The 26,567-nt window shown below is 40.0% G+C and overlaps 1 protein-coding gene across 8 annotated transcripts in view; it reads left to right on the plus strand.

Annotated features, from left to right (window-relative positions):
* Tpk1 (thiamin pyrophosphokinase 1) overlaps positions 1–26,567 on the plus strand; it is a 312,826-nt gene that overhangs the window by 45,464 nt on the left and 240,795 nt on the right. For 6 of the 8 annotated variants that reach the window (XM_040740432.1, XM_040740430.1, XM_040740433.1 and 3 more), the window contains one exon: positions 15,732–15,803. The exons of the other annotated variants lie outside the window; for them this stretch is intronic. In XM_040740432.1, the coding sequence (XP_040596366.1) occupies positions 15,732–15,803 (72 nt within the window). The remainder of the gene's footprint in view (positions 1–15,731; positions 15,804–26,567) is intronic. 8 annotated transcript variants of the gene reach the window in all.

A 26,567-nucleotide genomic window follows, 5' to 3' on the forward strand; every position in this document is an offset into this window, starting at 1 on the left:
GTGGTATGATTGAGCATCCTTTGGGTATATGCCCAATAGTGGGTCTTGAGGTAGACTGATTCCCAGTTTTCCGAGAAACTGCCATATTGATTTCCAAAGTGGCTGTACAAATTGCACTGCTGCTAGTGAAAGAGGAGTGTTTCCCTTGCTCTACATCCTCTGTAGCGTAAGTTATCATTTGTGTTTTTGATCTTAGCCATTCTGACAAGTGCAAAATAGAATCTCAGAGAATTCTCAAGAGAGAATCTCAGATGGCAGAAAAACACTTAAAGAAATGTTCAACATCCTTAGCCATCAGGAATATGCAAATCAAAATGCCTCTGAGGAAAGAGTTCTAATTATAGACTCAGTGGTCCCTGCCTTGTGGAGTCTCTTAATCAGAGCTCAGAGAATGTGCCTGCCTGGAGAAGATAACAGTTTACTGTGTTGGGACTTAGGATTCCAATGCTAATGGATAGATTCCTGGGCTTTTTATACCCCTGAGAAGATATAACTCTCTTCTTTACTTTCCATTCATAGTCCTATATACAAAGATTATAAGCTTGTCTTAGGGATTTATAATTTCAGAAGCTCTTGTGCTGATTCATAATACTGAAGAATATGAGCTGATTATCTAGAAGTTAAAAATTGGTTCATTTAGTTCTATAGCATTAACTATAAAGAAGATATTCACAGCCTTAAAGCTGTATAGAACACTTTGACCTCACTCTAAACAGTAAGGCCAATAATAGACAAAACAGATTTAAAACAAAATAAGTTATTTGAGTCTTCCAACTGAAATGAGGGCAGGAAGTGGCTGAGATTATTATTTAGAGTAGATGAAGTGCATTTTTCTGTGTGGTTGGCATCCTCACTAAGGTTTTCTACCACCTTGGAAGTCTGTGCCCCACTCAAGGTCCTGAGGGTGTGTGTGTGTGTGTGTGTGTGTGTGTGTGTGTGTGTGTGTCCTTTTTGATTGTTGTACTTCCTCATTTTAATACTCTAACCCTTGAGATACTAAAATGAGCCTCTTGGCACTGTTCTTCTGTGAAGGCTATGATTTTCCCTCTGCGTGGTCTCAGTGCAGTTACACATTGACTGTGTTGTGCTCAGTCTTTTATCATACTGAACCTATGAATTTCATTGGGTCTAAAGATCAATGACCATCTTCCTATCACCAGCCTTGTTATGACATCACAGGAAGATCATGGCTTTTAAATGATAAATAGCTTTTAATTGCTAGTAGCTGATGTTTAAACTGGACACCTCTGTCCCACAAGCTTCAAATTATTTACAAACCTTACTACAACTGATAAATGCTCATAATAATGGAGTAACCTATTAGTGTATGTGGCTTAAATACCTGCTGTTATTGCCACTAATGTAAGTTGCACCATTAGTTTATGCACCACAAGAAGGAATGAAACATCAGCTAAGCTGTCAGTGCTGAGATGCCAAGGACATTCTGAATGCATCAGAATGCGTGCTAGGGGTGGGGAAATGTGCAAAAATGCTCATTTTCAGGCTGGTGAAGAATCTTGTCTTCTAATAACTCCAAGAAACCAAAAGAGGTCTTAGGTGTCATTTGTTTCCCCTTTCTTCTGTGCTCTGTGGCAGATGTGCTACCAAGTAGGAATAGCACAAGATATCGTATAGGAAGGTAATGCACAGGCCACAACAATCCGGGGCATATAACAGATTACATAGAGAATGTACAAACAGACAAAGCAGAGATATGTTGAAACTCAGTGAGCCATGCTGTTCATAAAAATTATGAGTGATTATTTCATCTTACTGAAGAACTACAGTGTCTTTGAAAGGTCCTTCCCCTGGGTTTGGATCATTTCCAGGTGTGTGTGGATACAGGAATGGCGATGAGACAGAGTTCAGATGGAAGCCTTCCAGGAGCTGGCAACAATTGGTGTTTCTTATAATTAAGCTTCCCTGAAAGTCTTAAGAGTACTTTACTCTTCCCCCTTGAGATTCAGCATGTGGCATTATAAGAATGTCATGGACAGAAATAGAATTCACTCTGTAGGTCACTTAGAACTGGACTATTTGATTCTCTGAGGGAGGGATGCCCGAAAGAACCTGCCGTAACTTGTCGTTCATCTTTCTTCCCTGTTTACCTCGGTTTCTATTCTAAGGTTATGTTCCCATTCCTATAAGGTCATGAGTTAGGTCAGCCAACTTCGCAAGGGACAGAAGTCTTAAAGCTCAGTTGGAAAGCAGTTGAGAACACGCTTAGTTTATGACAGTCCTGTGTGTGTTCAGTTTTGCAGATCAGTGTTTTAGGAGCACAGTTACTAGCACCATGAGCAAGTGACATGTTAAGTTCACGCTAGGAAACAGTTCACCTTGCTCCAGGTCCTATGCTGCATTTTGAAGATAATAGGAATCACCAGCTTGTGCTTTCTGCTTGTGTGGAGTCTGTGAAATGTTGACTGAGAAGTAACTGTCATCAGCATAGATGAGGGTCTAACGGCACAAGGGGAGTGACGTGTCTTTAGGGCGGAGCCTAACTATGACCAACTATGACTAACTATGGCTGTGCTGAGGATTTGCTTCCTTGTTGGGAGAGCTCTTCCTGTGTGAATTTAGTTAACTCTCCATTATGATACTCTACAGTGTTGTAAGCTCAGGGGTGTTAAACATAATCCCTGTGTATCTCAAAACCATAAGGCTAGTCAGTGACACAGCAGGGAGTTAACTGATTGCAGCTCTCATTTCTTTTTGTTTGTTTTCTTTGTTTAACCCTGTCTGTCCTGGAGCTCACTTTGTAGACCAGGCTAGCATGGGATTTAGAGGTCTGCCTGCTTCTCCCTCCTAAGTGCTGGATTAAAGTCATGCATCACCACCACTCCTGGGAAGCCTCATATGCGTACCAAGTGTTCCCGAAGTGCGTTCAAGACAGACAGGAAGCCAAGAAGGAGGGCGTGAAAATGGGGAAGGTACCGAGCGCGTTCACAGGGTGGTGAGCCGCCTCTGGAGTGGACCTGACCTGACATGACTCCTTCAGGTGAAAGAGGACACTCCATTTAATGTTCAGTTCCGCTTTTGGTCTGCATTGCCGAGTCTCTGCTGTGTACCAGGCGGGGTTCTGGGTCCTAGGGATGAGAAGTTAGCACATGCACTTTCCTTTGGATGCTAGCTCTAATTAACAACGGTGCTGGCATTTTATGTCCTAATTTTCTGCTTTGTTTGCCTGGACGATAGTTCTTCAGCCAGTCCTTATGAAAACTTTCACATTTTTGAAGCTTTCATATTCTATAGTTTCATAAGTTTTTGAAATGAATACATTCTGGTCCTGGTATATCCGTGAATACTTATTTGGTGACTTGTTCCTCAGGTCGTAGCATTGAGAGGAACTATTCGTGTGCCCCTTCTGCCATGTAGCACAGTGGTGTCTGTCTCTTACTTCTATTCCTTTCACCATGCGAGCGGACAGCAGCAGGGAATCTGAGAAACCAAATTCCAGATGCAGCCATTTTGACTTTCATTCTCCAGATGCTGGCCAACTCAGTATTTCTAGATGTCTGTGGTGACTGTGACATTAACAAAGTCTACTTTGGTTTTGGACTTCCTGCATTTTGATTCTTTATACCAATCATTTACCATTCAGTCTTCTGAACTTATACCCGTATATTTTCTTGTTTAAAAAAAACAAAAAACCAAACTGGGTAGCTGGGCGTCGTTAGTGGCGCACGCCTTTAATCCCAGCACTCAGGAGGCAGAGGCAGGTGATCTCTGTGAGTTCTAGGCCAGCCTGGTCTACAAAGCAAGTGCCAGAATAGGCTACAAAGCTACACAGAGACCCCCCAAGCCACTTTTTAAGAAATCTAGAAGTACTTTGAGCATATGATGGTGTAGCATGCAGTCCATACTAATTAAAGGATAGTTGGGAATACTCTGAAACTAGAAGTTTTGTTGTTTCTTTTGTTCTGTCAAACTTAAAGTCTCAATTTGTCACTTAAGTAGTTCTAATTTAGCTTCATTTGATCTTATTATAAGTATTGAGATGACTTTTTAGTGAAATAATCTCTAAGTAATATTTTAAAAATGAAGGAAATATTGTCCACTTAGTAAGCACTTGTTTTCTGTGATGTTGTATATGGAACCAGTGGAGCTTTGAAGGCTATCTGTTTGCTGAACTGTCCTCACCAAAACTAACCAACACAGAATAGAATGCCTAGAAATCAGGGCATTGGTAGGGATTGGTAGGGGTTGATAGACATTGGTAGGGACTCATAGGCATTGGTAGGGATTGATAAGCATTGATAGGCATTAATAGGGATTGGTAGGGATTGATTTTTGATCCTGAGTCTTGTTTGCCTTACTTCTTGTTACTGTTTGGTTGTTTTGTTGTTTTTCTTTTTTGGTGTGTTTAGTAGTGGGTTTGTGATATAGGAGTAGCTAGCTCTGCATTTGTTTTATAAGCATGTTCTAAACGCATGTAGCCTCCGTCTTTAGGAAATGTTTGGCACTGACTTTTCAAGTGTGAAGAATATTTTGGACCCAGCTGTCAACACATCCAAACTGATTTGATGGACTATAATTTCTTAAGACTTTACGATGAACCCTTTGGGTTATGGCATTTTTGTCCACAGTTTCCTGGGAAGTGATTGATTTTCTTGATTGACAGGAAACACAGTTTGTTGTGGTCCAATTCATCAGGGCAAGGGACAGTTGATGGAACAGCCTTAAACTCTGTCAGCACTTCAAGTATGCTTAGATGAAGAATTAAGCATCATTCATTTGGGTTATACAGTGAGAATATTTACTGGTAGCAAGAATATCACTAACCTTTCAAAAGTGAAAAAAAATTCTGTAGGAGAGCCTTCTACTTTCATAGCAAGAAAGATTCAATACTTTGCAAGTTTTTGTCCTCTTTTTCCTATTTCCTACACAATAGAATCTTACTAGTTGTGAAATACAACATACATTCATAGCATATATGGATTCTTGTGAAAATGTATTCAGTCATTTTGTGTAACACAAGAAATAAAAGATCCAGAGACAGATATTGGGGTTCAGTCTTCAAGCTGAAGATCAGAGAAGCAAAACAGCCAGCCAGCCACTAGCTCTTTCCTCTACCTCAGACTGAAGGTGCGGTCTTCAGACTGCTCCTGACTTCACTGCTTCTCAGATTCACTCAGACTGCTCTGCTCTCCTCAGTGTGGCTAGAGAACATTCTCAGAATGCCTTCCTCTCCTCAATGTGGCTGGAGAATGAATGCCAGTTCTGAGACCCTGTTCCTGTCTTAAATACCTCTCGTGAGTCTTTGGATTAACAGTGTGTGTCACCTCTGCCTGCCTATATGGCTGCTGGGATTAAAGGTGTGTATCATCATTGGCTAATCTCTATAGCTTGTGGCTGACTTTGCTTTCTAATCCTCAGGCAAGCTTTAATAAATCATAAGTAATATATCACCACCATTGTGTCTATAGATTAGCTGAACAGGGTCATTTCTGTTGCATCATGGGAAATAGTGCTTTCAAAAGGAAATTTATTTAAACCTTTTCAGATCTGTTTACACTTTTCAACCTGAAAATTTGAGTGATAATAACTACATATATAGTCAAATTTGTAGGGCTCAATGAATGTTATATGGATTCCTTTACTTCCTAAGTAATGTTAAAGATAAATATATGTTTAGCTTAGAAAAAGTCAGTCTGTTCTCAATGAAAAGTATCTCCTAGCCCTTACTGGTACGGCTGCTCTTCTGTGGCTTATCTCTAGTTCTGTCAGATAGTCTTGAGATGTAGTGAGGAGAGCTGCACTTAGCTGTGTGAAAGCAAAGTTAGTGCTCGCTACTCTTTCCTGGTGACCTCTCAGAAACATTTTACCAGCTGTTCATTTATAGGGTTTTTCAGGGCTTCAGGATGTAGACCAAACTGTCGGCTTTTAGAAGGGAGTAGTTTCATTCTGTAAGTAATTATAATAGGAGGCATCCAAATGACAGAATGTAGACAAATTGGAGGGAGTAGGTTTTTTATTTATTAAAAAAGGCATCTGGAACTAACTTATTATAAATGGACATAAAGTCTTATGTTGGAAGAACTACTCAGCAGATATTTATTGAATGCTGACTGTGTATGTGCCCTTGTAGGTAATGCATTCAGGAACTTATGTTCTAGAATAGGGAGATATTATGAAAACCGGTGATTGAAAGTTTTGTTGATAAATTTATTAGGAGGAACAAGGCAGGTTCAGAGTGCAGGCAAGCACGAGCATGTGATGGAAATATTATGATTTTGTATAGATAGAACAAGCAGCTTCTGAGGTAATGCACATACAGGACTGTAGGAATTAACATGAACGATAAAGTAGGATAAGCCGGCTACCAACTCTGCCATGAGACCAAGCTGTCTAATGCAAAATGAGATGGAATTATTAGCTATTGCGTTTTATAATACAAGGCCACCGTTGGCCTTGGCAGTGACTGTTTCAGATGTTGATAGATAAATGTCTTTTGAAGATTACTTTTGCATGGGTTGGGGATATAGAGGACCCAGGTTCAATTCCTGTCACCCACATGGCAACTCACAACTGTCTGTAAATCCAGTTCCAGTGGATCTGTCACCCTCATACAGACATACATGCAGGCAAAAACATCATTGTACATGGAATAACAATAAATACATTTTTTTTTGGTTTTTCAAGACAGGGTTTCTCTGTGGCTTTGGAGGCTGTCCTGGAACTTGCTTGGTAGTCCAGGCTGGTCTCGAACTCACAGAGATCCGCCTGCCTCTGCCTCCCGAGTGCTGGGATTAAAGGCGTGCGCCACCAATGCCCGGCTCAATAAATACATTTTTAGAAGTCACTTTTTCTGAAGACAGAGGAATGGGGTAGAAGCCGAAGGTGATAGAGGGTAGAGTGACTTTGTCACTAGTTATCCAGGCCAAGGCACCTTATGAATGGAAGTGGAATAAGCCATCAGTTTACACTTGGGGGAGGGCAGGAAAGATTTCTCCAGAAGTATGCTTATACAACTCTTTGTTTACTTTTCTTATTTTTCTTATATTTGACTTATCAATTCTTCATAGTCTATTGGTAATTCAGTTATTTTAATAGACTTTTGTTAGAATATTTGTTCAGAGCTTTTTAATAGTTATGCATCATTCACATGTAATTTTTTCCCCAGACAACAGATTGATTTGATGATGTTGATTACAAAAAAAGGCTGTGTTTAAAAGTAGATGTTTGTGAATGCAGATATGAGACTAAGTGCTACAAAGTATTTATTATTTAATTATAATACTCTGTAGGGAGGAGAAAGTCATAATAATGGTGTTTTGGGTCTTTAACAAAGTAACAGTTATATGTGTAATGATTGGCATGTGTTTTGGCTACTAACAATTTATTTTTGCTCTAGTATTTTAAAAATACAGTGTACACAAACTTGGCAACTTAGCAACTCATTTCAGTAATACTTCTATTATAAATGGTATTTTAACATATGTGCATTCTTTTAATCTCCTATCAGTTCATGCTTTCAAAGGCAAGATGAAGGATTAGAGAGAGGGCTCAGTGAGCAAATTAGTTGCTTTACCAGCATGAGAACCTGAATTCAAGAACTTTTGTAAAAGCTGGATACAGTAGTTGTTTATTTGTTTGTGTTTTGGCCTTTTGAAACAAGGTTTCTTTGTGTAGTTTTGGAGCCTGTTCTGGAACTCAATCTCTAGACCACACTGGCCTGGAACTCAGAGATCTGCCTGCCTCTACCTCTTGAGTGCTGGAATTAAAGGCATGTACCACTACCACCTGGCCCAAATATAATTTTAAAAGAAAGCTTAAAATGAAATGATGTCATTATCAGGACTTTATACCATAATACCAATGGTTCTCAACCTTGCTCATACCAAGACTCTCTTGCCTGCATACCTACACATCTTCCCAGAATCTCTCATGTCCTGTCTTCCTGCCACTTAGTTCCTGTTGGAGCTGGTGAGAGTTTTTTCTTTTCTTTTTTGTTTAAATTAGAAACAATCTTATTTTACATATCAACCCCAGTTCCCTCTTTCTCCCATCCTCCCATGCACTCCCCCAACACCTCCCCCCCAATCCCATCCATCTTCTGCTCCCCAGAAAGGGTGAGGCCTTCATGCAGGATCATCAAAGTCTGTCAAATCATTTGGGGCAGGGCCTAGGCCCTCCCCCATGTATCTTGGCTAAGAGAGTATCCCTCCATGGGGAATGAGCTCCCAAAGTCTATTCGTGCACTGAGGATAAATACTGTTCTACTACCAGAGGCCCCACAGACAGCCCAGGCTTCCTAACTGACACCCACATTCAGGGGACCTGTTTTAGTCCTATGCTGGTTTCCAAATCTAAGGTTCATGACCTCCCCATTGTTCAGGTCAGCTGTTTCTATGGGTTTCCCCAGCCTGGTCTTGACCCCTTTGCTCATCACTCCTCTCTCTCTACAACTGGATTCCAGGAGTTTGGCTCACTGTTTAGCTGTGGGTCTCTGCTTCTGCTTCCATTGGAGCTGGTGAGATTCTGTATGAAGCTTTTGACCTTGATATATATGATAATGCTTTTATAGAATGTGTATTGTCTTCAGTACATGCTGGAAAGTTTTTTTTTTTTTTTTTTTTTTTTTTTTTTGGTTTTTACGAGACAGGGTTTCTCTGTATTGTTTTGGAGGCTGTCGGTCCAGCCCGGCCTGGGACTCACAGAGATCCGCCTGCCTCTGCCTCCCGAGTGCTGGGATTAAAGGTGTGCGCCACCACCGCCCGGCGCTGGAAAGTATCTTTAATTTTGTCATTTTTGGAGATTATTTTATGTGAAACTAGTTGATTTGTTAATGTGTTCTCCAGGGCACAGGTAAATCACAGTGTGCCTGGTAAGCTGCAGAGGTGAGTGAGGCCACCCGTCAGCACCATATGTTGTGGCCCTTCTACCTTCTGTAGTTGAATTGTATTCTGTCACCTTGACACAAACCTAGCTATACTGGGGAAGAGAGGCAATCAAAACAGAGAAAATGCCTCCGTAGGACTGGGCTGTAGTCACACCTGTTGTTGTCTCGGAGAATGGCCAAGGACCACCTCTGGGTTTGTGGTCCTGCATGCTGTAAGAAAGCAGACTGAGCAAGCCATGAGAAGCCAGCCAGTAAGCCACACCCCTCCATGGTGTCTGCATCTGTTCTTGTCTCCAGGTTCCTGCCTTGAGTTCCTACACTGACTTTCCTGCATATAGACTATTAACTATACAATGGAATAAACCTTTTTGTACAGCATTTGCTTTTAGTAATGTTGTTTTATCAGAGTTATAGAAACCCTAAGAAATCAGATTAGAAAGAAAACATAGGACTTTCTTCTGTAAACATAGGTAGGCCTGGTTTGCATATTAAATATTGTCTTAGTCAATGTTCTGTTGCTATGAAGAGACACTGCAGCCATGGCAACTTTTATAAAGGAAAGCATTTAATTGGGGCTTGCTTACGGTTTCAGAGGTTTATTCCATTGTCATCATGCCAGCACATAGGCAAGCATGGTGCTGGAGAAGTAGCTGAGAGAGTTCCACAGGCAGCAGGAAGAGACGGATTCTGGGCTTCAGTTGAACACTTGAAACCTCAAAGTAGACCCGCAGTTACACACTTCTTCCAACAAGGGCACACCTCCCAATCCTTTCAAATAAATACTGCTACTCCCTGATGACTGCCATTCAAATCTATTTGCCTATGGGGCCATGCCATTCTTTTTTTTTTTTTTTTGTAATCTTAATACTCCAAATAATGGAATGTTTTCTTTATTTCATTTCGTAACTTACGTTAGCATGAGTTTTCTTCCTTTTGTTTATAAATTTTATTTAAATTAGAAACAATCTTATTTTACATATCAATCCCAGTTCCCTCTCCCTCCCATGCCCCCCCCACCGACCCCCACCCCCATTACATCCCCCATCCACTCCCCAGGGAGGGTAAAAACTTCCTTGAGGGGTCATCAAACCTGTCAAGTCATTTGGGGCAGGGCCTAGGCCCTCCCACATGTATCTAGGCTAAGAGAGTATCCCTCCAATGGGAATGGACTCATGGGGGGGCATTCTTATTCAAACCACCACAAATACTATTAAATATTAATTTCTCTTTGAAAACAATAGAAAAGCCGTTCACTTCTAAATTGCACTACTGAAATTTGAGATTATTGATTTAAAGTTGCAAATAGTATAATTTTCGTCTGTGGTACAATTAATGTTTAATGTCACAGAAGCTGGTTTTCTGCATATTTGAAGTCTTATTTCCATGTTTAATGTTTTTAGCTAAAAGAAAGTCTTGATAAAACTACAGTTTTCTAGAGATGGAATAGTGTTGCTTGTTCCTCCTGAGTTTCTTCTTAGCTCTTCTATTAAAGTTCAAATACAGTTGGATTCTCTTTCATGGATATAAGGAGTCTGGTCACATTGAACAATCACTAACAATACTTCATGGAATAGTTTTCAAGCCTAGATTTTGTTCTTACACTAGGTTTTAAAAATTAATGGTCAGGCACAGTGGTATATACATGTTTCTAATCTAAGTACTCAGGAAGTAGAGGGAGGTGGATTTCTGAGTTTGAGACCACCCTGGTCTACTTAATGAGTTCCAGGGCATTAATGGCTACATAAAGAGACCCTTATCTCAAATTTTAAAATAAATAAATAAATAATAAAAATTAAAGTATTTGATTTTTTTAAGGTTTTGAAAAAATTAAGAGGATAGGATTCTCAAGTAGACAGCCACATGTATAATTTCTCTGATATAGCATACAGCTTTATGTGGTATATTTGTTAACATTAATGAGCAAGTGCTGATGTAATAAAGATATGCATTATTATTTGTTCTGCACTTTACCAAGTTTCCAAAGTATTTACTTACTATTGTCTTTCTGCTCCAGGAACCCATCCAGGATAACATATAGTTGTCGTATTCTCTAAGATTCATCTTATCTGTGGTAGTATTCATGACTCCCGTTGTCTTTGGTACCCTTGGCAGTTTTGACAACTACTGGAAAAGGGTATTGTAAGCTGCTCTAATGTTGAAATGTATCTGATATTTCCCTCCTCAGTTGGATTGGGTTTCTGTGGGCTTTGGACTGAATGTTGTTTTAACATATTGTGGCTATGGTCATACCGTATGATATATAACTGTTGTTGGTGGGTGTGATACAAATTATATTAGTAATTTATCATACGCTGTTTGCCCTTGTTTTAAAGGGCCTGCTTATGGAAGATTTCTTTGAAGGGTTCCTTAGGACTCCACAGGTGGCAAGATAATCCCACCATTAATGGATAGACTGAGAATAACGAGTAGGTAAGGGCAAAGATATCGAAACCATAGAGGAGAAGATCTAGAGCAGTGGTTCTCAACCTTCCTAATGATGTGACCCTTGAAGATAGTTCCTCCTGTTGTGCTGACCCCAAACCAACTATAAAATTATTTCGTTGCTACCTTACAGCTGTAATTTTGCTACTGTTATGAATTGTAATGTAAATATCTGATGTACAGGATATCCAATATGCAACCCCAAAGGGGTGGCAACCCATAGGTTAACCAGCAATCTAGAGGAAAACCATTTCTAACAGGGCACCTCTTGTCTGTTGCAAACTGTTAAAATGCCTGCAGTGGGCCTGATAAGGCCAAGACAGAATTCATCCATGGAGAGACCACCTTGCTCTCCATGGAAAGCCCTCATTAGGAACCTGAGCATGGCTGCCTCAGCAGCACTTCCCCGTTCATAGTCATTCTTCTGCTGCTCGTGTGTGCTCTCTCAGAGGCTCTAATGTTTGCTGACAGATGCTGTAAGTTCCCACGTTGCTGGTCTTTTGCTATTTGCTGCTTCTGTCTGCTACTTGCTATTTGTTCTCTTACTTTTGCTTCCTGAATAGGTAATAAAATCAGTAATTTCATGATAGATGCTGATATGGGTAGCAGACAGATATACACTCTGCAATTAGGGTTCTCCCACTTTGTTAATTAATCCCCCCCCGTAAGTATGATCTTATAAATGTTTAATTTTGTACTTTGATTTAATATTGTCTTTTGTGGCTCAGATTGTTCCAGGCTTGCCCACTGGGTCAGAGCAAGCTATTTCAGTTGTCTGTTGTGTTCTTTTTAGCTATCACTTACTTCTGGTACTGCTCGGTAGTCGGGCCCATCACGGCTGCTGTTCCTTGCTCACAGAGTTACCTGTTCCTCCAGAGCAGTGCCCCGTCTGTGCAGCAGAGAGAAGACAGAGCTCTCCTTTCTTTAGCAAAGAACTTACGTTCACTAGCTCACTAGTCCTTGGTGTTCAAAAGCTCTCTTCTTTCAGCCCGTGGCTGGTGATTTGACCTCACCTTTACTTTCATGTCATAAACTTGTGGCCATGCAGTTTATAGCATGGTAGTTTCTGTAAATCAGTGTTTGGGAATTTGTCATCATCCTTTGAAGAATAATGGTAAATTTATGTTTTTCTTTGTTCCTTAAAGTGGAGCATATTACATGTTTTTTATGGATAAATGAAAAATTGTGTCTTTATAAGATAACAAAGAAGTTTTTCATAATAAAAAATAAAAAATCATAAAAACTTTTTGTATATTTGAGGAACAGCATTATGTAATAACTTAATCTTAGAATAAGAGTGTTAATTTTTTGTCTCAATTTTAATTGATTCTTTTGAACTCTATGAATGGTGAGAATTGTCCATGGTTCAATATATGTGTAACATGGAGCTACTGAGGTAGGGATTTCTATGTGGACATACTCCTATATATACTGTTTGGGTCTGCTTGGTTTTGAATGCTTCTTTTTCTGCAGTCTGCTGTGGATCAGTTATTATGAGGATTTTGAGTGTGAAGTAAATGTCATACTAACTTCATTTAGTCAGGATTCCAGAGGAGACAAGATTAGAAAGCGAGAGACCATGAGATTCCATGAGAAAACTGGAGTAAATTTGAAGAAACTAGCTAACTTACTGCTGTGTACAACCTTGCATGAATGTTTTGTGTAGAAATAATTGAAGTAATTCCTTGTTATTAATGACATCATTAGCAGATCATAGATAAACCATTTTACAGTCCTGGATTCTTTTTAAAAATGAAACATTCTTACAGCTATTACCATGAGAATGTTGATCTAGAACAATGGTTCTTAACCTGTCACAACCCCCATGGGGGTGTCACATGACCCTTTCACAGAGATCATCTAAGGCTGTCTGCTTATCAGATATTTACATTAAAATTCATGACAGTACCAAAATTACAGTTGTGAAATAATAACAAAAATAATTTTGTGGTTGGACATCACCACAACATGAGGAACCATATTAAAGGGTCAAAGCATTAAGAAAGATTGAGAACCACTGTTCTAGAAAAACAACAATGTCTGTCCTTCCTACCAGATTGTTTTTTGAGCCACAAAAATCCTGAGTTAAAAAAATATTTAAAAATGACAGTAACACATAAACAAAAGCAGTGTCAATCAGTTCCTTTTTCAAAGTAGACCTTGTCAGAGACAAGAGCTAGAGATTTTCTTGTCTCACAAGCTCCTCTGAGGTGATTTGACAACTTGTAAAAAGAGGAAGGAAGGAGAAAGGATGAAGACATTTGATTTTCATACAATTGTGACTAGCCTCTGTTTGTGGTATTCGCTGCTGAACTCACTCTTGCTTCCCTTGCAGTGTTCTAGAGTCAAGGCCAGGACTTAGAAAGGGCTGGAAAGTTTATTTTGTTTGTCATAGAAATGAGCTCCAGTAGACAATGACATGTGGAGAGGGGATTCGTGATGTCATCCTATTCTTAGGATCCACAGTGACACGGCTGCTGGACTTTGAGCATATGAATTCATCAGCCTTTGCTCCTCAGTGGCAGATAGGGACACAAAGGCAGAAGTCAAGGTCCTCCACCACTGTATGGGTAGTTCTTAGAAGGGCATTAACGAGGTTCTGTATACATGTCTTTGGCTAGAAACAGACAAATCCCTATAGGGTAGAACACACACACACACACACACACACACACACACACACACACACACACACACACACACACACACACACAGTCACCTTAGATGGTGCTGGCAACGGAATTCAGGTCCTTTGCAAAGACAGCAAATGCTCTTGACCACTAAGCCCCCCTCAGAATTTTTTTTAGGTGAGGTGATTATAACGAAAACATTCTTGACTTTTACCAAAGCTGTCTTCCTAAAGTTAACCTAGTAAGCACTGTCACCATCCTCGTTGCTTATACCCCGTCTCTTCTGTTCCCCAGAATTGCTTGGGAAGTCATGAAATCACAGACAGGTCTTTGGTCATGCTGCTGCTGATTTGTTGCTCTCTCTGGTACTGAGTGTTGTCAACCCCTATACTCTGTTACTTTGAAAGCAACTGCTATTCATTTTACATATTCTTCTCTAATTGTTTGTTGACCTTTTCTTCCCTGTAATAGTGAGCAAACATAGTTTCTCCCTCATTCTTTGTTCTTTTCTCCAAGTCCGGTCATCTGTCTGTAGCTTCGTCTGTTTGTACGTTCCTCAGATATACAGGAAGCACTTTACAACTCATTCTCGTACACACATTCTGTACAGATCTTAAGTTCTATTCCAATGAAATGTCAAGTGTTACTTTTGAATTTTATATTTTTGCTAATGTCCTACATTATTAAGATGCTACTTCTTTCTCTATTGCTTCTTGAATTGTTTTGAGATTATAACTATATCATTCCCTCTTTCCTATTCCTCCCTTCAAGCCTTCCCATGCTTTCTTTCAAATTCATGGCCTCTGTTATCTGGCCTTCCTCATATACTTATATTGTTGAATATACAGTCTGAATATTAGCAACATTATATTGGACATGTAGCCTATAAATTTACTCTTCTTTGTAGCCCTCAGTGCATGTAGTATAATTAGTAATAAAGTTTGTTGTACATGATGACATATTCTTTTCATTACCTTATCTTTCCTGTTTCTAATAGTGAGACGCCTCACAAAATGGTTTTTCTTATCACTAAGCAATTATTTGATTTCTGCAATTGAGGAGTTCTTGAGCAAAACTGGTGCATTCTCAACAGCTTGATTGCATTTTCTTTGTACTGTATAAAGTTCATCACAGGAAGTTAGAAGTGACTCATTTTCGAGCCCCGTCCCAGCTTCAGGAACCTGTTTCTTCTTGACCTTTGCCTATTTTCCTTCTATAAAAGTTCAGAAAATAACATCGCCTGTGTCTTTGTATAGTATCATCTGAATACTTGAGTGAACTAGAATACTTGAATAAAGACATGGTAGGGTTTGTGAGAACACACATGGTTTTACATTAGAAAGGTCAAAGTGAGGTGGGATGTAATAAAAATAGTAACACGAGTGAGCGGGGACGAGTGTGACAGCGGACGCCAGCACCCTGAGTGACACCAGCTCCTAAAATGACTGGAGAGCATAAAGGCAGGGGCTAGCGGAGTGTGTCATGTCACTGCTGGATCTTCTTAAGGATGAGAACTCATATTAAAAGCACTTATCTCCTGCAATAAAAGTTCATCTTCCTTTACTGTGAGCTGCGTTCATGATACATTCCTGAAATGATGAGAGACAGACAGACATTCTGAACAAAGCAAGTCCTGTTAATACATTCTGAACAAAGCAAGTCCTGTTAATACATGATCTCTTTTAAAAGGACGGTGTGCTAGAGTAACTGCTGTCACAGTCCCCGTTAAGTCCATGGAGCTTAGGATTCAGACCCAGATCATGGGTGGGGGCTCAGTTCATCTCTGTGTGTGTTTTACCCTTTTTCTTTTCTTTTAGGAAATTTGAAATACTGCCTCGTGGTTCTTAATCAGCCTTTGGGCACACGCTTTCGTCATCTTTGGGAAAAAGGTAATCTTAACTAGCATTTAATTGTCTTTGCTATTGACTAACATGACTTGCACCCAGTTACGTACACCCCACCAAAAAAACAAGTAAACAAACAAATCTGAATAGGAAAACACAACACACACAATCCATAAAAGACAAAAAAGCAGAAACTATAATATATAAAAAAATGACCAATGAGACAAAAACATCCCAAACAAAGCAATATGAGACAAAATGTCTACAGAAGTCCCATGGAGTTCGTTTTGTGTTAGTCTTCTACTGATGGACACAGTAGTGTGATTAATATACCCTGTGAGATTCTGTTGGTGAAAGTTTGTTTTTCCTTTGTGATCAGATGCCAGTTGAAGATAGCTTCTTGGTTAGGAATGGAAGCTTCTGTCTACTTACCTCTCTCAGTGCTGGGACCCCATCTGGCTCAAATACAAGCCCTGTACATGCTTTCTTTTCTTTTCAATTTTAAAAGATTAAAGTAAAATTGCATTATTTCTCTCCTTTATTTTCTTACCTTCATACCTCTCCTAAGCTAACTTCCTCTCAAATTCATGGCTTCTTTTTTCTTTATGATTACGTATTGACTCTCAGCCCTCTCTAGTGGACACTGTACTTCCCTCAGGCCAATGCCACAACCTTTACCATGGCAATGACCCCTTATGTTAGATCCCAGTCGCCTGGCCTGGCTTCCTTCTGAAAATCTTAAAGGATATCCACTAAGCTTCTTCTGTCCAAGTGCATTTTCCTTTCAGACTTTTTCTACCCAAGGGTTCTCAGAGGAGCTCTGGGGGATAAGTCTGGACCATGTCTCAGAGAAACTTCCCTGGGAACTGCCTCACACCCTGTGCTCTGTCTCTCAGTTGGGACCTTCAGCCTCAGCAGGAGGAGGAGGGCAGGCAGCAGTGCTTCCTCTTCAGTTGAGATACACACAGCTAGACTCTTTGGAAGTTTCGGTCTCTGAGTTCTTTGCATCAGAACCTGATACTGCATGTTGCTTGTGGTGGACTGTCAAAGAGAGGTCTCTGTTACTTATGCCTTTTTACTCATGCATGCCTGTATCATGTCATCTGTCTGTTTCTCATTGTATGTTATTCCTTTTGTGTGTCTTTGTGTTTCTGACTATCCAATGGAAGTGATTACTTAATACAGGTAATGGCATGGCGTTCAGAGTCATTATTGTTTCCATTCAACTACCTATTCCAAATAGTACTTTACACCTAACTGCTACCAAATCATGGTTCTGTACCATAGTTCTGCAATGTTATATTAATTTAGTACAACTTAAAACATGTTAATTCCATAGTCTAAGAATCAGTATCTCAATAATAAAAGTTGTACTTAGCAACTTTTATTCAAGACAGTCTTTTTTTAGCAAACAAAGGTGTTTTTAGGGAGGCTGATTTGTTTGTTTAGGGATAAAAAGGATGATGTCAGGAAAGAAATGACTTAACACAGTTGACATCTGACTTCCACATGTGTACTGTGACATTTGTCCTCTACATCTAATGATCAAATAAGCAATTAATTGTCACTGTGGAGGCAATCACTTTACTCCAGTAACAAGTTCCCTGATGGATTATACAGTCCCAGATGGTCAGACCAACCATATGTACATGTAGGCGAAAGTACAAAAGAATCAGGATATAAATATAGTATACTCATGTACACGTAAAGTTCTCAAAAATTAAAAGCATAATACAACATTTTAAAGGAAAATGAATTCAAAAAGTGCATTGTATTTCAGAGGTTACTATTAAGAAAGTGAAAAGACAACCCACATATTGAAAGCATTATTTGCTAGCTTTGTGTCTTAGTGAGAGTGTCTTAGTTCCTTTTCTGTTGCTGTGATCCAGGCAATTTAGAGAAAAAAGAGTTTACTGGAGACTCACAGTTTCAGAAGGGAAGTTCATCACAGTGATGGCAGGAAGCGTGGGGGCAGGCAGGTAGACATGGAACTGGAGCGATCGAAGATAGTTAAGAGCTCATATCCTGAGAGAGAGGGGTGGGGGGAGACGGGGGGGGGAGACAGACAGACAGAGAGAGAGAGAGAGAGAGACAGAGAGAGAGAGAGAGAGACAGAGAGAGAGAGATCTGGAATGGTGTCGGCTTTGAAACCTGAGAGTCCATACCCAGTTATACAGCTCCGCCAAGAAGGGCATACCTAGTAATCCTTCCAAGCAGTTCTACCAACTGGAGACCCAGTATTTAAATTATGAGCAAAGGGGACCATTTCATTCAAACTGCCAGAGATGGACACATGCCTAGAACATATGAAGAACAATGAAAGCAAGAAGTGACCCAATTAAAAAAAAACTAGACAAAGGATCTGAATAGTCATTTTCTATGGAAAGTATGCAAACACCCAACATGAACATGCCCATGATAAAATGCTCACCCACCTGGAAGTCTGAATGACAATGAGATACCCTTTGATACTTACCAAATTGTGTTGAGAACGAGAGTTGGGGATGGTTAAAAAATTACAGCTCGGATACACTGCCGATAAGTATGTCAGTGGTGGTGTAACTTTGAAGACCACTCAGAGTTGTCACTTGTCCTATTTCTACTCTAAGACTCAAGCACAAGAGAATTGAGAGTACGTGTTCACATGAACGTCCTTAGAATATTCAATTTCAGTGAAAGAATGATGCACTGGTATGTTATAAAATTGATGAACCTTGAACATAGTGGTCTAAATGAGGGGATTCGGGCACAAAAGACAACATCTTACAACTCAACTAAAATTAAATGCCCCTGAACTGGGTTTGTGGAACCCATTCCCTGTGGTGGGACACCTTTCTCAGCCTTGATAGGGAGAGGGGGGATTTGGTCCTGCCTCAACTTGGTACACCAGACTTTGTTGACTACCCAAAGAAGGCCTTACCCCTATGAGGAGTGGTTGGGTGTAGGAGGGGGGAATGGAGGGCAGGAGAAGTGGTAAGAGGGGGAACTGGGAATGGTATGTAAAATGAAAAATAATTTTTAAAATAAAAACATTAAAAGCCCAAATTGCCAAATTTACAGAAATGGGAAATATATTCATGCACACTCAGTACTATGAGGTAAAAGTTACAGAGTCATTTGAAGTTACTCTCATGTTGATAAAATGTTCCCAAATCAATATTATTGTTGTTGCACAACATTGGGAATTTACTAAAAATATGGATCACGTGCCTAGGTGTGTTGTTTTGTGTATATGAATTGTATTTCAGTAGGGTGCTCATAAAACATCAATCAGTAGTAAAGCATGGTCTACTCTCCACTAGTCTTTCATAACAATAAGATTCCCGCTTCCTTAGGAGATTTCACATAGCAAGATGTGAAGACGCTGTTTTCATTTTTGGAACTATTTGTGCAGCAAGTTTTTCAAATCTACCGTGTCGTTATAGCATAGAACTTTGGATTCAGTTGCTGTGAAATAGTGATCACAAATCCATATTTCTATCAGATTTGTTTGCTGAGTTATCTATTTATTCATTTATTTATTTATTTATGTGTTTGTTCATTCATTAAACTAGACTGTTTTGGTATACTTTAAGACTCAGTACTTGAGAATTTATGAGAACAACATTTTTTTTTTTTTTGGTTTTTATGAGACAGGGTTTCTTGGTATTGTTTTCGAGGCTGTCGGTCTAGCCCGGCCTCGAACTCAGAGAGATCAGCCTTCCTCTGCCTCCAGAGTGCTGGGATTAAAGGTGTGCATCACCACCGCCCGGCAACATTTTTTTTTTTATAATTATATTTGAAGCACAACTCTTACTGGCTGCTATGATAAGCCCTTGACAGGTTTAGATTGTAGCTCAGCTTAAATTCCATAGAACACAAGATGTTATCTGTCTCGTATATCACAGAAAATAACATTTGTAATGTTATATTTGAAATGTCTTTCTTTTTCTAAATACTTTCTTCATTCCATCTGCATTTAAAGGTTGGTGTTTCAGTGACAGATATTATTTCCTGCCTGGTGGTCAAATCTTGGTTTTCTTTAACATTTACAGTAAGCAATTACTTCTTTGTGAATATGCCTTGGAACACTAGAAAGTCTAGTGCTGCATGAAATAAAATACTTGGCACAGAAGATCATGCTTTTTTCTTTTTCATAGCATGATAGATTTATGAAGCTAGGTAGAAATGTCTGTCATTTCTGTCTTTGTGTACTTGACCGTTCTTAATATTTATTGTTTTAATTATCAGATCAAAGAGTGACTTTAGTTTACTTTAATTAGAACATTCTTGTTTGATTTTTTTTTATACTAAGGGTAAGCTTTCTGTGGAAGAGTGTGAAACGCATTCATTATGAGCATTAAAATCTTAATTAAAGAAACTGTATTCTGAGGAAATTTATTTTCTTGATTTAAACAAGCAAGCAAAAATGTTTCAAGTAAAGGAAATATCCTTAGGAGCCTGCCACTACAAAATCCTTAAGCCTCTTGTCTAATATTATGTTGTGAATTAGTGATCATTCAAAATGCTTATTAAATTACTAAATGCATGAGCTATGGATCTAACGGATCTGGGATTACTTCCCTTGTAGGGACTTGCAGTCTATGCAGTCAGTCCATAAGAATTTACACAGCACTTGGAACTTTATCAGTGAATTGGCCAGGATTATGGAAAGGGAGTTTGAGAGGGAGGAAAGGAAGGCTCCACCCTTAAGCATTTATAATCTGTAATGCAAATAGGACCCAGCATACTCATGTATGCCATCAGTGTTGTATAATAGTACCTGTGGACTCATAGAATTCTAAGAGGGACTTTGGGAATGGACACCTGTGTGGATACACACATGTCAAGTGTCCATTCAAAGGTAGGATTGCCATCTCTGATAATGAATTGAAAGGAAATCAAAAGTGATGTTTCAAAATGCAAAAAAAAAAAAGAAAAAAAACACACCACTAAGATTAAGAGTTCTTTATTTTATTATGCTGTGTTGAAGGGAATAGCTGTTATATACTAAAGTTAGGAATCCTGACTGATGCTGCCCACATTAGTGCCCTGTCCTGCCTTTTGTGTTATAAAGGAAATTTCACCTTAGGTTTTGGCTGGTATCACAAGTTTGGGGACTTGTTTGTAAGACCAGAAAAGCCTATAAGTCAAAAAGCAACCAAAGTACATAAAGAGTATTTTATAATATTAAAGTGTGTATTCCCCTAGAATTAAGAAGTCTGTTTTATGGCGAGGCAGAAATACAACGAGAATCTAATAAAATACTGTAACTCTGAGGATACCAGAAACAGCCCACAGCCTCAGTGTTATCTTCCACATTTGAGCAGTAGAACAGCTTTGAGTCGTAACAACCTGAGCAAATTCTATTTGAAATGTCTGTTCTTAGCCCAAACTTCATTGCCTCTTTCTGTGAGTACAGAGGTAACGTGGAAGAGCGTGTGTAGCCTTTGTTGTTATCTGCTGAAAACACGTTTGTTTGGTGTGCCCTTGCCTTGTGCAGCGTGCTGGTTCCTTCATGTGTACCGAGCTGCCAGCAGGTTTCTGTGTGCGCTAATGTAAGTGGTTTCAGATGACTCCCCCATCAGGAAGTGCATAAAACTGACTCTCGGATTTAGTGGTTTTTCTATTTCTTTTTGTGTGTGTGTGTGTGTGTGTGTGTGTGACACGTCCACATGGCAGTACATGTGGAGATTAGAGGACACCTGAATAGTTCACTCCTTTCACCATGTGAGTTTCTGAGATCAGACCAAGACTGTCTGACGTGGTGGTTACTATCCTCACCACCAAGCCATCTTGTCAGCATGGTACAGCCAGACCAGTTTTTTCATCTATTTTTTTTAAAGCGTTTATTTTTAGAAACACTCTTATCTACATGTCTGTTCCCCATTCCCCCGCCCTCCTGTCCTCCCATGCTTCCCACCATCCCTCCAACCCACCCACCACCCACTCCCCAGCGATAGTGAGACCCTTCACAGGGGATCATCAAAGTCTATCACATCGTTTGTGGGAGGGCACAGGCCTTCCTTTCCGTGTTTGGGCTTCAGTGGTATGCCTCTATTGGGAATGGGCTCTCCAAGTCCATTGATGCCTAGGAATAAACCCTGGCTCCACTGTTAGAGGTTCCATAGACTGCCTTGGCCTCCTAGCTGGTACCTGTATTCAGAGGGCTTGGTTTGGTTCAATGCTGGTTTCCCGTCTTTACAAAACTAGGGTCTGCATGCTCTCATTAGGTCAGGTCAACTGTTTCTGTGGGTATCTCCAGTTCTGTCTTGGTACATTTGGTCTTCTCCCTTTCCGCAACTGGATTCCGGGAGTGTGGCTCAGTGGTTAGCTGTGGGTGCCTGTTTCTGCTATGATCTACTGGTCAAGGCTCTAGGAATGGTAACCAAGGCAGTCATCAATCTTATTATAGGTGAAGGGCATCAAAGGCAGCCTCTCCACCACTGCCTAGATTCTTAGTTGGAGTTATCCCTGTGGATCCCCTACCATTTCCTCTGTGCCCGACTTCTCTCCAGACCTATAGTGTCTCCCTTTATCAAGGCATTTCCTTTCTTGCCCTCCTCTGTTCCTCCCCTGATCCCTCATGTCCTCCTCCCCCTTCCTCTTCTCCCCTTCTCTTTTTCCTACCTCCCCTCTCTCTTCCTCCGCGCTCCCAATTTGCTCAGGAGTTCTTGTTCCTTTACCTTCTTTGGGGAATCATGCATTTTTCTCTTAGAGTCCTCCTTGTTTCCTAGTTTCTCTGGTGGTATGGATTGTAGGCTGGTAATCCTTTACTCTATGTCTAATACCATAAATGAGGGAGTGCATACTATGCTCATCTTTCTGTGACTGGGTTACCTCACTCAGGATGGTTTCTTCCAGTTCCATCCATTTGCCTGCGTATTTCAAGATTTCATTGATTTTTCCACTGAGTAATACTCCATTGTGTAAATGTACCACATTTTCTCTATCCACTCTTCAGTTGAGGGGCATCTAGGTTACTTCCAGGTTCTCGCTATTACGAAGAATGCAGCTATGAATATAGTTGAACATATGTCCTTGTTGTATGAATGTGTATCCCTTGAATATATGCCCATGACTGGAATCACTGGATCTTTAGGAAGACTGATTCCCATGATCCTGAGAAACCACCATACTGATTTCCAGAGTGGTCACACAAGGTTGCACTCCCATCAGCAATGGAGAAGTATTCTCCTTTCTCCACATCATTTCCAGCATAGACTGTCATTGGTGTTTTTTTTAATTTAAATTTAAATTAGAAACAAGGTTGCTCCCCTCCTCCCACGACGCCCTCCCACCAACCCCTCCAATATTCCCTCCTTTCCCCAGGGAGGGTGAGGCCCACCATGGGGGTGTCCATAGTCTGTCATTCCATCCAGGGCAGGGCCTAGACCCTCCCCCGAGAGTCCAGGGTGAGAGTGCATCTCTAATTGTTGGAAGGGCACCCAAATCCATTTGTATACCCAGGATAAATACTGAACTATTACCCAAGGTCATTGGTGTTTTTTGATTTTAGTTATTCTGTCTGGTATAAAATGGTATCTCAGAGTTGTTTTGATTTGCATTTCCCTCATGGCTAAGGATGTTGAACACTTTCTTAATGGCCCAATTGGATTTAACAGATATTTATAGAACATTCTATCCAAACACAAAAGAATATACCTTTTTCGTATTGCCACATGGAACCTTCTCTAAAATGGACCACATACTCGGCAGCATAGCAAACCTAAATAGATACAAAAAAAAAATAGGAATAACGCCCTGTATTTTATCTCACCACCATGCTTTAAAGTTAGAATTCAACAACAACACATAGTGTGGAAACCCTACAAACTCATGAAAATGGAACAATATGCAATTTCACCATTCCTGGGTCAAGAAAGAAATCAAAATTGTTTTAATTTCCGAGGTGTAGTCCATTTTCATCATGGTAGGGAGCATGGTAGCGTACACAGTGCTGGAGCAGTAGCCAAGAGCTACATCCTGATCTACAGGCAGAGAGAGAAAGAACTGGGGGGGGGGCGCTAGACAGAAGCAGAAGTGACCGTTACAGAAAGCCATAACTCAGAACAAGTGACTTGTTGGGTACCCAGTTTCAGCTTATTAAGAGCAACCCAGCTCCTGTACCTAGGACTTCGGGGACATTGCAGAAGAGAGCTAGTTCCTACAGTTATTTTCCAACCTCTACATAAGTGCCATGGCATGAGTGCCCCTCCCATCCATATACATAAATTTTTATAATACAGATACACTGCCTGTATGGAAATTAAGTATATATAGACATCAGGTAACAGAGTTTTTTTATTCTTAATGATAAAAACTATTATAATTAAATAAGATAAAGCAAATTTTATCAAAATTGGGACATCTAGGGAGATGCCTCATTAGGTTTGGTACCTGTTGTGTAAGTGTTGGGACTTTGGATCCCCGTCATTCATGTAAAAGCCACATATAGCAGCCAGTGCCAGAGAGATAGAGACAGGTGGATCCCTGGAGTTAGCTGGCCAGTATAAGTAATTCAAATGAATTCCAAACATAGAAAAGGATGATGAATTCACCTTAATTGTGCAGCTGCAAGTTAATGCTACGTGAGATGCTATTTTCCTGTGGTTACCCTGATAGACATGGAGAACGAGTGACCACTGCTGGCATCTCAGGAGACAGGTTCATCTGATAGCTGTTGGCAGATGCAAATGATTGTTCTTTTTCCTTGGGCTTCTTTTAACATGAAAACCGGTCTTCCATTTTATAGTTCCAAATGCCATGATTCTCTGACTTAATTGAAATGTGAGTCAGTACATGGGAAAAAACATACACATGTATCTGCATTTGTGTATAGACACATGTGTACAGACATGGACATTCACTGGTTTCTTTTTTTTTTTTTTTTTTTTTTTTGGTTTTTTCGAGACAAGGTTTCTCTGTGGCTTTGGAGGCTGTCCTGGAACTAGCTCTTGTAGACCAGGCTGGCCTTGAACTCACAGAGATCCAACTGACTCTGCCTCCTGAGTGCTGGGATTAAAGGCGTGCGCCACCAACGCCCGGCTCACTGTGGCTTCTTGATAGAGAGAGAATGTTGGAAAAACAAAGTAATGCCTATGTGTTATTGAATAGCGCCATGCATGTAATAAAAACTATGTCATGGGATATTTTGTCATTTTGAAAACATAATATAGGGTTATTAGTGAGATATTTTTTATGGAAAAATAAGATACAGAAACATTTTGTTTGGTTTATTAAAGGCACTAAAACATAAGTCTCTATGAGTAGGTTAGTGTGTACATGCAAACATTTATGTCTGTATGTAATCAGGGGCAGCATACATCTTAGTGATTTCCTTGGAAAAGGTTGAATGGGAAAATGAACAGTTTGTGAACATAGATAAGTGAGAGAAAGCAAGAAAAGAGTGAATGTGTAACATATTCAAACTCACTTAGAGTGTGAACAGATTCATAAATGCTTTGAGACATTTACAGAAACTACTGAAAATAATCAGGCATTGCTGCTCTCTGTCTCACAGAGATGACTTGTAGCTAAACTAATCAGAAAACACACAGGTCACTTCCTTCTGATCAATGACACACCCATATTATTGATTTTCTAAACATGTGTCTGAAACTCAGGTACACTCAGTTTCAGATAGCACTACTAGACATTAAAGCCACAGAGAATCCAACACAGTAATAGTATGTGATTTCAACACCCCACTTTCACCACAGTTCAAGTGAAATAAACAGAAAAAAACCACTAAAACAGTAGTGTTAAATGACATCATGGGCCAAAATGCACCTAATATTGGCTACAGAATATTTCACTCGGGCAATGCAGAATATGCATTCTTCTCGACAGCCCATGGAAATTCTCTAAATATGTCCAATGTAGGGACATAAAGCTACTCTTAATGAATTTAAGAAAATCAAACTAAGTCTATGTATTTTAATCTGGCTGCAACAGAATAAGGCTTAAAATCATTAGCAAAAGAAACTCCAGCAGATTCCTTTTTTTGTTAATCACATAATTTCTCTGGATCAGGAATCCAGAGAATTTCACCACACGTATTCATGTCTGGTGGTCTCTAACAAAGAGTTAGTCAAGATGTTGGCTCCAGCTTAGGCCAGTAAGGGTTTACTCAGGGCTGAATTGTGATTGCCTACATGAGGCCAGGAGAATCTCTTTGTCCCTAGAGACACTCACCTGTCTTCACAACAGCTGAGACACTCACCCGTCTTCACAACAGCTTAGACAATCACCCGTCTTCACAACAGCTTAGACACTCACCCGTCTTCACAACAGCTGAGACAATCACCCTTCTTCACAACAGCTTAGACACTCACCCGTCTTCACAACAGCTTAGACACTCACCCGTTTTCACAACAGCTTAGACAATCACCTGTCTTCACAACAGCTTAGACAATCACCCGTCTTCACAACAGCTTAGACACTCACCCGTCTTCACAACAGCTTAGACACTCACCGTCTTCACAACAGCTTAGACACTCACCCGTCTTCACAACAGCTGAGACACTCACCCGTCTTCACAACAGCTTAGACAATCACCCGTCTTCACAACAGCTGAGACAATCACCTGTCTTCACAACAGCTTAGACAATCACCCGTCTTCACAACAGCTTGATTGTCTTGCCCTAGAGTTACTGATCCAAGAGACGTGTGAGAAAGGTTCTCCCGTGTCTTTCATGCCTGGCTTCAGAAGTTACATATGTTAGAATATTTGTTAGAATTGAGTCACTAAGTGCAGCCCACTTAGAGGGAAGTGAGCCTCTGCCTTTCAAAGCTTCAAAAGTAGGCATCAAAGGATTTGCAGGTATA

Source organism: Mesocricetus auratus, unplaced genomic scaffold, assembly GCF_017639785.1.
Source record: "Mesocricetus auratus isolate SY011 unplaced genomic scaffold, BCM_Maur_2.0 Super-Scaffold_100694, whole genome shotgun sequence".
NCBI lineage: Eukaryota > Metazoa > Chordata > Mammalia > Rodentia > Cricetidae > Mesocricetus > Mesocricetus auratus.